At 39.9% G+C, this 13,330-nt stretch overlaps 1 protein-coding gene across 1 annotated transcript in view; it reads left to right on the top strand.

Annotated features, from left to right (window-relative positions):
• The window catches only part of LOC117578048 (M-phase inducer phosphatase), a 40,773-nt gene extending 27,769 nt beyond the window's left edge, over positions 1-13,004 (top strand). The window contains exons 4-5 of the mRNA XM_034263167.2: positions 10,969-11,130; positions 11,206-13,004. Coding sequence (XP_034119058.1) covers positions 10,969-11,130; positions 11,206-12,233 — 1,190 coding nt within the window. The 3' untranslated portion in view covers positions 12,234-13,004. The remainder of the gene's footprint in view (positions 1-10,968; positions 11,131-11,205) is intronic.
• The last annotated feature ends 326 nt before the right edge of the window (positions 13,005-13,330 follow it).

Here is a 13,330-nt window from a genome sequence, read left to right as displayed (position 1 = left end):
GGACCGCCGCCTAGTCGAACACTCACACTGCAAATGACAGATATACTTGAAAATTTTTGGCATCGACTTTTTCACACATTGCGAGATTGCCATATGATTATCAGCAGCTAATTTCTCAACTGTTGCTCAACAGTTCTGTAGAAGCACCAAAGCAAGTTCGGAAATCTTTGTGTAGCTCTCCTGCTTGACCACGCCCACTTAGTTAATCCGCCTTCGCTACGCCACCTAAGTAAACTCGCTCACGGCATATGACTCAGATATTGGCAAATTTTTGGCAAGCCATTTTTCAATCCATTGCTAGCAATGACTTTAAGTTCTGCTCAACTGTTTAGCAATAGTCTCAGCTGTTAAGCAACAGTTGATCAAAAGCAGCGTGATCTGGCCGAGCAATCTTTGTGACCATGCCCACTTTACGCGTCCGCCTTCACTAATATCTCGGTTCGCCGCCTAGCTAAACACATAAACATGCATTTGACACAAAAAATTTGAAATTTTTGGCAAGTCATTTTCTCATACGATTGCTTAAAAAACAATGACCTGCAATTCTCTGAGGTTCTGCGCAACTGTTTAGAAAGAGTTTGAACCGTTTAGCAACAGTTTATTAAAAACATACTACCTGTCTGACCACGCCCACTTAGCACATCCGCCTACATTAATTAACCCATGCATTTGACAAACTTACAATCAAATTTTTGGCAATGATTTTTTCACACTTTTAAACAAATCACTTGCCAGCTGCTTACTCTGCTCAACTGTTGAGCAACAGTTGCTTAAACGCGCACTTAAACAAGTTTGGCAATCTTTGAGAAGCCCTACTGCTGGACCACGCCCACATGAATTTCTTGGTCTGCCGCTTAGTCAAGCATACACTCAGCATATAAAACGCAAGCATGCAAAATTTTGGCAAGCACTTTTGACACCCAACCGATTACTAAATGATTACTTACAGCTTACTTTGTTGATGACTTACATTGCTTCATGTCTTATGCATACATAGTATATTATATATATTTAAGTATATTAGTATCAGCGTTTTTTTGACATTCACAATGAAAAGTTCTACATAACTTAATGGCTATATTAAACAAGTAAGTCGAGTGTACTCGACTGTGAGATAAATAAAAACAAAATATTTTGCGGTATTATTCTCAAAATATACCAAATATACTGCGAAAATACTAAAAATATACCAACTGGTATATGTGGTATATCGGTGCAGTACCGCATATACCTTAGACGGCACAATATACCAGATTGTCAGCCAAAGCAACTAAGTAGGCGTTTTTGCCCATACAAAAGTATTTCTTTAATAACTTCCAAAACTTTTATCTGATCGCAACCAAATTCTCAGAAATCATAACTACTATAGTTATTATTGTATATACCAACATTCGCAACTCTAGCTTTTAAATTACGCTTGTTATTCGATTTTTTTGATTTGCGGGAGCGAAAGGGGGCGTGGCAAAAATTTGAAACAAACTTGATCTGCGTGCAAACATAACAAATGCAAAATTATAGCTCTATCTCTTATAGTCTCTGAGATCTAGGTGTTCATACGGACAGACGAACAGACACACAGACGGACAGACGGACATGGCTAGATCGTCTCGCCTGTTGACGCTGATCAAGAATATATATACTTTATATGGTTGGAGATGCCTCCTTCTACCTGTTACATACATTTCCTGTTGGCACAAAGTTATAATACCCTTCTACCCTATGGGTAGCGGGTATAAAAATTTAATTTTCGTTGTTGAGAACCTTATTGACCAAATAGTTTTATGCTAGAGAATTTTATTGAAAAATCGACCCTTTATTAAAAATTAGAACTACATATATTTGGGTTATCTCGAGAGAAAGTTGGAATCAGAAAACAACCTGTTCAAATTAGCAATGTAAATTAATATATAAAAATGTGTTTATTATTCGTTTCCATTTTTTGTATGTACACTTTTTGGTCCTTCAAACATATTTGTTTAAATTGCAAAAAAAGATAAATTCTATTTTGTCTAGCCGAAGTAGGCTAAGATTTTATTTAAAAATTTTTGTCTGCTTTTATAAGTAAAAAAAATTAATAAATTATATTTTCTAAACCTTGATTTCTGCTGCCTTGTCAATTTTTAGTTGGTTAGCATAATGGAATATAATATTAAGTTGAATACTTACTCGCATAGTTCAATTGATTAGCTAATTAACTGACCTAGTTAGGTCAGTTTAATCTTTGAACTTCAGTTATCGCAATTCGGGATCATTCGTTAAGCATTAAATTTAAGCGCTGCGCTCTAATAAGCGTAACTACATTTCAGACGTGGAGTGGTGGGAGGGGGGGGGGAGGGTAGTGGGAAAGGCCATTTAATAAATAACTTTGGCACGCGTATGAGTTGCATTTGAAGTTCATTTTTGCCCATGCTATTTTCATAAACTCGCCGGGGGTTGGCTTTTTTTTGCTTTACTGTGCTTTGCTTTGAATGTGGGATGCTGTTGCTTTAAGCAATGTGTAAACGCCCTGAAGGGTTAAGCATTGTGTCTTTAAATAACTTGATAAACTCATCGGGTGTTTCTCCTCTCCTGCCGCTGCCGCTGTTGCTGCTGCTGCTGTTCATGCAAAAACGAAATGATTTAGTACATATAATCAAACATGCAGACAGACAGACAAATTTGCACAGTCACAGTGAACCGTTGAACCCAACTCGTGGGGGGAGGCCTACAGCTCAATTTGGCTGGCAGAAAAGGAAAATTTTAAAGTCATCGTCCTTGGTTGTCCGTGGCCCTGACAGTGTGTCGATTCGAAGGGGATTGAGTTGGGCTGTGCTTTGCGAGTTGTGAACTGAACACGGTTTGAGAGGGGGGGTGGGTCGATATGTCGCTGCCCCCCAAGGACATATTACAGCATTGATTCAATTTCATGTCAATTTACGTGTCAATGCGACACTAATACGCCAAGGGTCGTGAAGAAGGCTGTCGATGCTGATGCTGCTGCTGCTGCTGCTGTTGGGGTGACCCCTGACCTCGGGCTGACATGTGGCACGACTCGATTTCCGAGGGTGGGGGAAAGGTGTAGGTTTAAAATTATTTATAACATTTGCGAAAATATGTTTGCCAAATGCCAACAACAACAACATCGCATCGTCTCGCTTGTCGTTTTGCAATTTCTTTTTGGCGCGCCCGAGAATGTATGCTACATTTTTTTTTACTCCCTTTCCTTTTTCTTGCTCACGCACTTTTTTTTTGTAATAACTTGCGGCCTGTTACGTATCGGCCATATGCTTATGCTTATGCGCCTGTGTGTCTGTGTGTGTGTGTGTGAGTGGGCGTGTGTGGAATGTGTTACGGCCGCCCTTCTTCGTCCTTCGTCCTTTGTGCGTCCTCCTCCTCCACCTTCGGAGGCAATTCCCCAACCAACGCACATTCGCATGTGTTGACAACACTTGTGTAACGGTAAATTTGTGCGTATTGTGCGTGTAGAGAAGGCGGGGAATAAAGCTGAAACGGGAACTGAGACAGCGACTCAAAAATGGGGTGTTGTCAACCTCTTGGCGTGCCTTACAAAATAGCAGCAAATTTGCCAAAACAATTTGCAAATCTACAACAAATATGTGTAAATACTGATATGACAGACACTTGACAACAACTCTGCCTTAGAAATTGATAAAGACACAGAAAATAAGAGAGTGTGGCGAGGGGAAGCAGAAGAAGAAGGGGAGACAGCTACTTATTTATGTAAATTTGAAAATGGGAAAGTGAACGACAAAAAAAAAAGGGAGCTCACCTGTGGCAGAGTTTGGAGCAAATAAATTGACTAACTGCTGACAGGTTTTATTGTCATTGATATGAGTACAAATAAATTAATTGACATACAAACAAATTACTTCTTTATATATGTATATAAACGAAAAACTTGAATGAAATTTTACATTTTATATTGGATAATGCTCAACTTAAAGAATTGCCTGGTTTAGTATAGACTGCTTAAAAAATTGCGAATCATTTAGAAGCTTCTTTATTGTTTAAATGTAGTATTTTAGTTATTGAGACAACAGAAAATATATAAAAAAATTTTAATCAATTTTGTAAGTATAACACTTACTTTTGATTTGCATTTCAATTGCAAAAGGAAAATATGTAAAAAATGTAAATAATATATAAAATATATACATTATTTATATTTTTACTTTAAATTGTGAACGTTAAATATATAGAAAATAAAATATGTGTTATATATATATATATATTATATATTGGCATACTTACTATGAATGCCTTAAGAAAGTCATTTGCAGTCAGTTGCTTATTTAGCTAGTAAGAAATTTGCAACTCTTCAAATGAAAATTACAATTTGAATTTAAAATTTTTTTATTTGGTATTTTAATAATAAATTATATATAGTTGTGAATTAATTTTCTCCAAATTATTAAATTGTTGTAATATTAAATTGTGCATAAGTTTAACGCAACAATTATATAATTCTAATCGGCTAGAGATTCTATTAATTGCTCTTCGATTCGACTTCTTTAATATTAAAGTGCGCTAATATTAAAGTAAGCTTATCTGAAGATGTATAATGATTTCGAACAGATTAGGCAACCTTAAGTTGGTCTAAAGTGCACAATTAATTTAATTGAGTAGACAGCGTGTAGTTCATTGGTTTCGTTGGTGAGCTTAAATGGCTAATTAGCTGCGAGTTTCAAGTTACAAGCGCACAACTTAAAGTTGTTGACAACGGGGCACAAAATCAATGAAGCTTAGCATCGCATAGATGTTATTGTTTTTATGCTTCAAATTTTGAAACTTCGCTTTCGGGTTTCTGCAGCCGCAATCCAAGCACTTTTCCTGATATTTCAATAACAACTTAAAACGCAAAAAAAAAAAAAAAACAAAAACAAAAAAGACGAAATTCAAAAAAACAAATTTACCGCAAAAGTGCGCAACAAAAGTAACCAGCAAGCAGCTTTTGGCAGCCACACACACATCGTATTCTATTCTATTCTATTCTGTTGTGTTGTGTTGTGTTCTTTTCCGCGCTGAAAAGTAGGCAACATAAATGTGCCGTTGCTTCTGCTGCTGCTTTCGCTATTGCCGTCGCTGTCAGCGTCGCAAACTCTGCGTCGTTAGCATTCGGCGCAGGCGTCAACTGTGAGCACTCGCTCGCTCTCTCTCTCACTCTCTCTCGCGCTCTCTCTTTGAGTGAGTTTCATTGAGCATTGAGTGGAGTGCTTTTGGATAACCGAAATATATACTTTAAAGATTTCCCCTGATTCGCTGGTCGCACTCTCTCTCTCTCAAAGCGAGCAGGCATGTGCTACTCAGTGTGTGTGTGTGTGTGTGTGTGTGTGTGTGTGTGAGTGTGTGGGAGGGGGAGGAGTGGAATTTCTGCCCAGCCACCCATCAAACACATTGTGGTGAGTTAGATGATGCCGGCTTGCTACGACTTTCTACTCTTTATATCATTTTTGTTGTTGCTGTTGTTCTTGTTCTTGTTGTTGTTCTTCCAAGACAGCGTCTTGTGGTGAGAAATTGTTGCGCGCTGTTGAGTTCTTTTTTGTATTTTTGTGTTTCACTTGACTTCGCTTCGCTTTCCTTTCACGTTGCTTGAGCGCCTTTCGTTTTCATTGCGGCCACTTTTCGGTTTTTTTTTTGTTTTTATGTTTTTTGTGTTTTGGGGGTGGGGCATCATTTGGGGCTGCACGGCGGCGACTGCAAAATGCCGTCGGAAAAACAGACCAGAAGTGGCACAACATTTACCGACGGCAAACTGTGTGTTCGCGTGTGATTTCTTACAACGATAGTTGTAGCAATAAATAGCAGAATATATGTACTATTTAATTTTAGTGCTCGTTACATTGTTAAATCAAACAGTTGCAGGGCAATCGGTTGGCTCATCTCCACCTCACCTCAAACTGTCGCCTTATGCCGCAATGCGGTGCCCAAAAAACAAAAAAAAAAGAAAGGAAGCCAAAGAAAGCAAAACAAAACAAAACAAAACAACACAAAAAAAAAGAACGCGTGGGAAGTTGGACTCATGAAAGCTTTTTGTGGCGCACCAATGGCACCGCGTTATGCTCCGCCACACATTCACACACACACACACACACACACATATATGTACATATATATAGATATATAGAGAATACGCTCACTCATGCATGGGGGCAGGGCCATGGACGCCACCACACACACACACAGCTCACCACACCTGCCCCCGCTCTCGCTCCCGCTTCTACTCCTCCTCGCTCCTCCCTCCCTCAACTAGCCCAGACGAGAACATCCGACTCGACGAATACCGTTACGTGGCGTCGCATGCCGAAGAAAGCCCGACCCTAAACTGACACCAAGCGCGGCTAACCCTTTATCGCACATAGGGTTTCCTTACAGGACCGCATATTTAGGTTTTTGTTATGGGGTTTCACTGTCGCCATCCTTGGTACGCCTTTGTGCGGTCTCTCTTTCTCTCTCTCTCTCTCTCTCTCACTCTCTCACTCTCACTCTCAATAGCTGTGGCTCGCTCTGGCCATATGTGTATAGTTTGGGTTACCAAAATCGACGTGATGTTATATTATATGGAAACACAATTTGCTCAATGTCTGCCAACGTCGTCGCTGCCTCTGACGCTGCCGCTTCCGCCGCATCGTCGAAGTCGTCATCATCATCATCGTTGGTGTTGCTGTTGTTGTACGGTCGGGTGCTTCAAGTAGCACTCGATGGCGTGGGCGTGTCTGTGATAGTTTGCTGAGCTTCTGAGCTTCTGATCTTCGCAGTTTTGTGGGCTGTTACTGCTGCCATTTTGTGTGACACAACTCTAAAGCCCAACTATAAAATTTACCCATGTACCCATGCAACACCAAAGTACATAGCACACACACACACACACATCCTTACCCACACATATACACATATAATATATCAGTTTCTGTGCAATAGCCAGAAGCATTCTCTCATTACCTAAAATGCACATAAAAAACAAACCCCAAGCACTATAATGAGCTAAAATGTGCAAGGCTTGGACCAAAAAGAAATTGCACACTAAGTGCTTAAAGTCCGTAAATTGTTTGCAAATTTAACATTCATTTTGTAAATGATGCACAAACAGAAAACTAAATTAATTTAAAAAGTCATACAAATTTAAAAATCAAATATGTATATTAGGTCTATAAAAATTCATTATAAAATAAATCTAATTATGAATTTGTATATGACATAAATAAAATTTATATATGAAAAAGTTACTGCTTAAAGCATTAAGCTCAATATTATTTTAAAGTTCTTATTATATATATTTTATATCAACAGAAAAAAAGCTAATCTTTACCTTCTTAACCTTCTTTTAAAGTATCTAAACCTCATTAAAATAAAAAGCATGCAAATAAAAAAAATAATAATATATAAAGATTTATGAAACGATTTACTAATAAAATTAAAAATAATTGTCACTACGTTATTAACAATCATCGCTATGAATTCATTTAATATATAAATTACCAACATTTATTAATAGATTTCGTTAATGTTTTAAGCTTCTTATTTTTTAATTTGTAAATCTTCTTCAAAATTTTAAATAAAATATTTGTAACTCATGAAAATAAATAACCATAAAAATAGAAAAATGTTAGGAGAAATATATTAGTTTTATTTAAATTCAACAATGAGGCACTTTTAATCTATGCTAAAAAGTTTCAAAAACCTTTTAAATTCAATAAGTTGCAACCCTTAATATACAATACTTTAAATATTAATTTAACGCTTTTATTATATTAACAAAAGTAGTTAATTTTTGTATTCTATTTTATTGCTTATGTAATGTATTTTGTAATACGATGTTTTTATTCAACATTTAATTCTTTTATTTAGTGTGTGTACTTCTAAGACTTGGATTACATTTAATACCAAAAACTTATTGTTAAATTCAGTCTTTATAAGAGAATGCGACATAGATTTCAATTCGTTGTCGCATGCTGCGTATACTTAATGCGAGCCAACATGTGTCTAGTTTTGATTTAACGACACTCTGCTAAAGAAATCGCGTGTCTTTTGTTCGCTTACGCGTTTGCAATTTGAAAGCACACACTGAAGACATTCATAACTGAAAATCCTTTCGCTGTTGTTGTTTTTGTGTGCCTTTGTTGCTGCAAGTGTTGCGAGTGTTCTTCATCAAGATGCCAGACTTGCAAAGTGATGATCCACACACACACACACGCATTGTTGTTTGACCTAAATAGTAGTTGCTGTACTTTTGAATAAGACTAAGACAAAGAAGAAGAAGAAGTGTCATATCTCTGTTGCAAATTGTAGTTGTAGTTGTAGTTGTACTTATGTAACTATGTCAGGCGATGAAAATAATGCAGCATGCCAATCAAGTAATGCAGCCAAGATACAAGTTACAAGCACTTCCAATGTCTTGTGTCTATAAATGTGCCTCAGTCTGAAGTCGAAAGTCTGGAGCCGAAACTAGGAGTCTGAGTCTGAGTCTGAGACTCGCTCTCACACTCACACTAACACACACACACACACACACATATATACGTTGAAGAGTCTATATCTATCCCCTTGGCCTATCTGACTGGTTGGTCTGGTTGGTTCGTTGGTTGGTTGTTGGTGTCACATTTTCGGTGAAATTTTGGTTGCAAACTTTGGCAAAACTTGGCCAAGTATTTGGCCTCAAGTGCGACAGAGCGAGCCAGCAGCACACCGTGAGTGTGTGTGCGAATGAGAGAGAGACAGCGAGAGTGAGAGAGATAGAGACGGAGTGATTGCAGTTGAGAGCGCGCATGTGGGTGGCGTTAGTGTGTGTGTGACTGTGTGTGTGTGTGTGTGTTGTGGTCGGTCTTCGTCTTCGAATGTGCGAGCAGCGAGAGGAGCTAAGCGAGACTCGAGATTCTCTCAAATGTTTTGTTGCCTTGGCGTTTTCTTAAGTGCGACTCACACACACACACACACACACACACACACACACACAGTGACAACAATGAGTCAACTGCTGCGCTGCTTTTGCAACGTCGTCGTCGTCGTCGTCGACCGCGTAGTATGTGCGACTGCGGCCTGGCATTTGAGGCTGTTTGTTGCCTGCAAGAAGCAGTCAGCATTCCTTCTCTCCTCTGCTCTCCTCTCTGTCGCAGTCTGAATGCTTCCTTCGCCTTTGCCCACAAAATGTGGGCTGCCACTTGATAGCGGCAACGCTCTAGCTGTAGCTGCAGCTCCATCAAAAGAGATGGCGTCCAGACGACGACGGAGCAACGACATCGGCGACTGGGATAATTTTAATGAATTTATTTAGGAGTTTGCCTTGAGCTCGCCTTCTGCCTTCTGCCTCGCTGCCTCGCTGCCAGATTTGCCAGCCACTGACTGTCTGGCTCTCCTCTGTCCGTCTCACTGTCCGACCGTCTCTCCGTCTCTCCGTCTGTCTGTCTGTCCGCTTCAGAAGGTGGAGCTCGCTTTGGGCGTGCACATACACAGACCCAAGAAAGACAACAGAGGGGAGAAGGGGAGGCGCAGTGAAAGATGCATTTACATAAGCAGCAATATGGCGGCTTGTTGATCATATGATGGCTGCGCAACAAACCAGACAGAGACAGCTAGAGAGAGAGAGAGCGAGCTAGAAAGCTGCTGGTTAGTGGGCTGAAATTTTGCCCCAATGTTGTTTTGCAGCGACCAAAATGTGCGGCAACGTTTTTGGTCTTGCACAGTGGGCTATATGTGGTCTGGTCGGGGCTACTGCTTCTTCGGCTTTTTCGACGTCTGAGTTCTGTGTTCTGTATTCTGTGTTCTGTATTCTGTGTGTGCCTTGGCATTGGACTTGGTCTCAAAGTTGCCAGCAGCTTATGTGCAGCGTTTTTTTTTTTCATTGCGTTTTTTATTCCAGACTTCTTTGAGCACAACATTTCTCTCAAGCCCAAAACGAGCTAATAATCGATATTTAGTTGAGCTTATTTAATTGCTTTTATTTAAATTCTACACAAAAAAAATGAATCGTTAACTAACTTGAGGAATTTCATGCAGATTTCGATAGATTTAAATTAACAACTTTGCTTTACAAATTTCTTAATCAAGAGAAATACATATTTCAATAGGTTTTATTTTTAATAACATAATTTTATATTTTTAAATGTACATCACTATAACAAACATGACCTTCGGTATATTTGATTAATTTTGGTATATTATTTGGTATATTTGAAGAATAATACCATACGGCTTTTCTTTTATTTCATAGTCAAGCACACTTGACTGTAGCTTTTTTGCTTTACTAACAAATTGCAACGACATAAGGAAATCTCTTTTTATTTGCATTGCATGTGCAAAATTCTTTTGCATTATCTTCATTGCATACATAATCTTTGTACACAGCGCACATAATTGTAACAATTAACCTAATTAGCTCTGCTTTTAAAAGCAAATCTGGCAGCAAAGGGCAACTACAATGAACAAAATTTGTAATAGACATTAATAGAGCTGAATATCACAAAAGAATTACACGTTTAATGACTCCTTTGCTTTGTAGTTTTTGCAGTTAAAAACAATATTTTATTTAAAGTTAAAGTTGCGCAGTTGCAAGAAAATGCATAGACAATGTTTTCATCGTTTTTCGCTATGACTTCGTGGATGTTCATTTTCGTTTTCATTTACATTTCGATCACTTTTAGATTGTTTACTGAAACTTCATGAAACTTTATATGGTCATGTTAATAATATTACTTTTAAAGCATTGTATTGAAGTGTGGAATGGTTGATAAGTTATTCGACTTATTAAGTGAAGGAATTAATTCCTTGCTTCGTTTAGCGATTTCTTTGCTGATCTTAATTGAGAATACTAAGCTAGAGATGGATTTATTGTCTGAATATTTAATATATGAAATTCCTTTCAACCTTGTATAAAACTATAACTTATTCGCTGTTTATCGAAGAATAGTTTGAGGCAAAATCTAAATTAGTTATACGATTTATTGAGTAAAAATAACTCTCGTTTTTCACTTGCAGGCTTCGCACATCATTTGGTGGGGATGCACAGTCACCTGCATGCGCCAGATTGGCGAGCTCACATGGCTTTGGGTGGACGCCCCGGATTTCCAGCCGCGCCCTTTTTCGCCCATCACCATGGGGCGAGCTTTCCAACAGCTGGCGGACTGCGTGGCTTGAGCGGTAAGTGTGCGATCTTCGTTGCTGCAACTTGCAAGGTTAAAATCAAACTAACGAACACTTCCCTCCAATAATCAGCAGACAATCAGCAGCAACTGGCGACTGTGGGCGCGGCGCATAGCACAACGAGTCCCGAGGGATCGCCGACGACGACAACGACGACGAGTGCGACGCTGAGTGCGTTTGTGCAGCCGGCCGCAGCATGTAGTATGAGTGCGGGCAGCTCGCCGCCGCTGACGTTGACGAGCATGCAGCATCACGACAATAACAACAACAGCAGCCACAACAACAACAGCAACAGCAACATCGATGCGGGCTTCGAGAGCGACAGCATCTCGGTGACCGGATCACCACGAAAAAGCATCAGCTCGCTGACGCACGACGATGAGGAGGAAGCCGATCCCGATCCCGATCCAGATCCCGAGACGGAGACGGAAACCCGTCGCACTCGCAGTCGGAGTCGCAGTCCGACGCTGCTCAGTGCCGATGCCAGCAGCGTGGCAACGCTAACGGAGCCAACTCCAGGCAGCGGTGGCGCTTTTACGGCGCTGATACAGCGCAGCAAGAATCCCACGGAACTGTTTGGCGGCTTTGCGGCCGCCAGCGCTGGGCATTTTGCCCCAGCTGGCCACAGTTTCAATCCCGCTCTGGCGGCTCAGCTCTTTCTTCAGAGTCCGCTGCTGCCTCAGTCCAGTCAATGGCTCTACACTCAGCTCTATGGCAGCTACAGCGAGCTGCCTTGGCTGCGCACAGCTGCCGTTGCCGCTGCCGCCAGTTCAGCTCCCCAGCAACAGCAGCAGCAGCAACAACAACAGCAGCAGCAGGAGGCAGCTGCTCATGCAGTGGCATCCACCGATGCCGATGGCGTTAATCTGATCAAGCGTTGCGTCACGCTGATCACACACAATCCACCGGATGCCGAGAATGCCAATCCGAATGCCTCGCCGCCGGTTAGCTCCACACGGCGGTCGCCTTCACCTGTGGAGACGATCGATTTGGATGATGTGAGCACCACATCACGTTCGGCCAGCGGATCGAGCGGTGCTGGCGGTCCAATACGCAATCGTACGCCCAAGCCGACGGCTGATGTCTGGCGTCCCTACTAGCGGCTGGCCGCCGCCTTGCTGGGCAGTTGTCTGGCGGCGCAGGGGGCAGGGGGAGAAGTGCCCATGGAGGGGACACTCAAGTAGGCCACTTGTGAAGGGTTGCTCAAGCAGTTCGCTATCTCGCTTAAGGGCAACAGCAAACAAAATGATTGGCAATTAAGCAGATAAACGTAAACATGTTCACTGATTTGTTTTCAATATGCATTTCCGTTAGGCAAGTGCAATTTGCAACTAAGTGCAACACAGTGTGGCCATTAAATGAATTTGTTGAATCAATGTGCTTAACGGCAACAACAATCAAAAAGATTGGCAATTAAGCAGATAAACGTAAACATTTTCACTGATTTGCTTTCAATATGCATTTCTGTTAGCCTAAAGAAATATGCAACTAAGTGCAACACAGTGTGGACACTAAATGAATTTGTTGCATCAACTGCAAAAAATAAAGATTGCAAATTAAGCGTTTCACATTGATTTGTTTTTAAAATGCATTTTTGCTACGCGAATGAAATATGCAATAAAGTGCAACACAATGTGGCCACTAAATGAATTTGTTGCATCAACTGCAAATTAAGCGTTTCACATTGATTTGTTTTTAAAATGCATTTTAGTGAAGCGAGTCAAATATGCAACTAAGTGCAACATAGTGAGGTCATTAAAACACTTTGTTGCGAGGCATTTATGTAATTCATTATTTATTAAAAAACAATTCGAATTTATAAAGCATAACCAAATGAAATGCAATTGCAGAAAAGTCATTTATTTAAACAATTTGTGGCCCTAGAATCAAATGAATGTGGCCGTTAAGCGGGGCATTGAAGTCACTCAATATTCATTAAAAAAAAAAAAAAAAATAATTCAAATTTATGATGAATAACAATGAAATGCAATGGCAGAAAAGTTCTTCTTTTACACTATTTATACTGTTCTTTTTTTTTATTAATTTTGCAAAAACTACAAACTCAAATTCATAACAATTTTAATTGAGATTTTACAAACCACAAAACTTCGTTGAGCAACCCTAAGCATGCGATGACTTGAACAAATTTTTTTTCTAAGTTTAGCGGATCACATATCGAATTTAAATCAATTAGCAT

Source organism: Drosophila albomicans, chromosome X (assembly GCF_009650485.2).
Source record: "Drosophila albomicans strain 15112-1751.03 chromosome X, ASM965048v2, whole genome shotgun sequence".
Lineage (NCBI taxonomy): Eukaryota > Metazoa > Arthropoda > Insecta > Diptera > Drosophilidae > Drosophila > Drosophila albomicans.
Note: the sequence above shows the minus strand (reverse complement) of the source record. Positions and strands in the feature narration are given on the sequence as shown.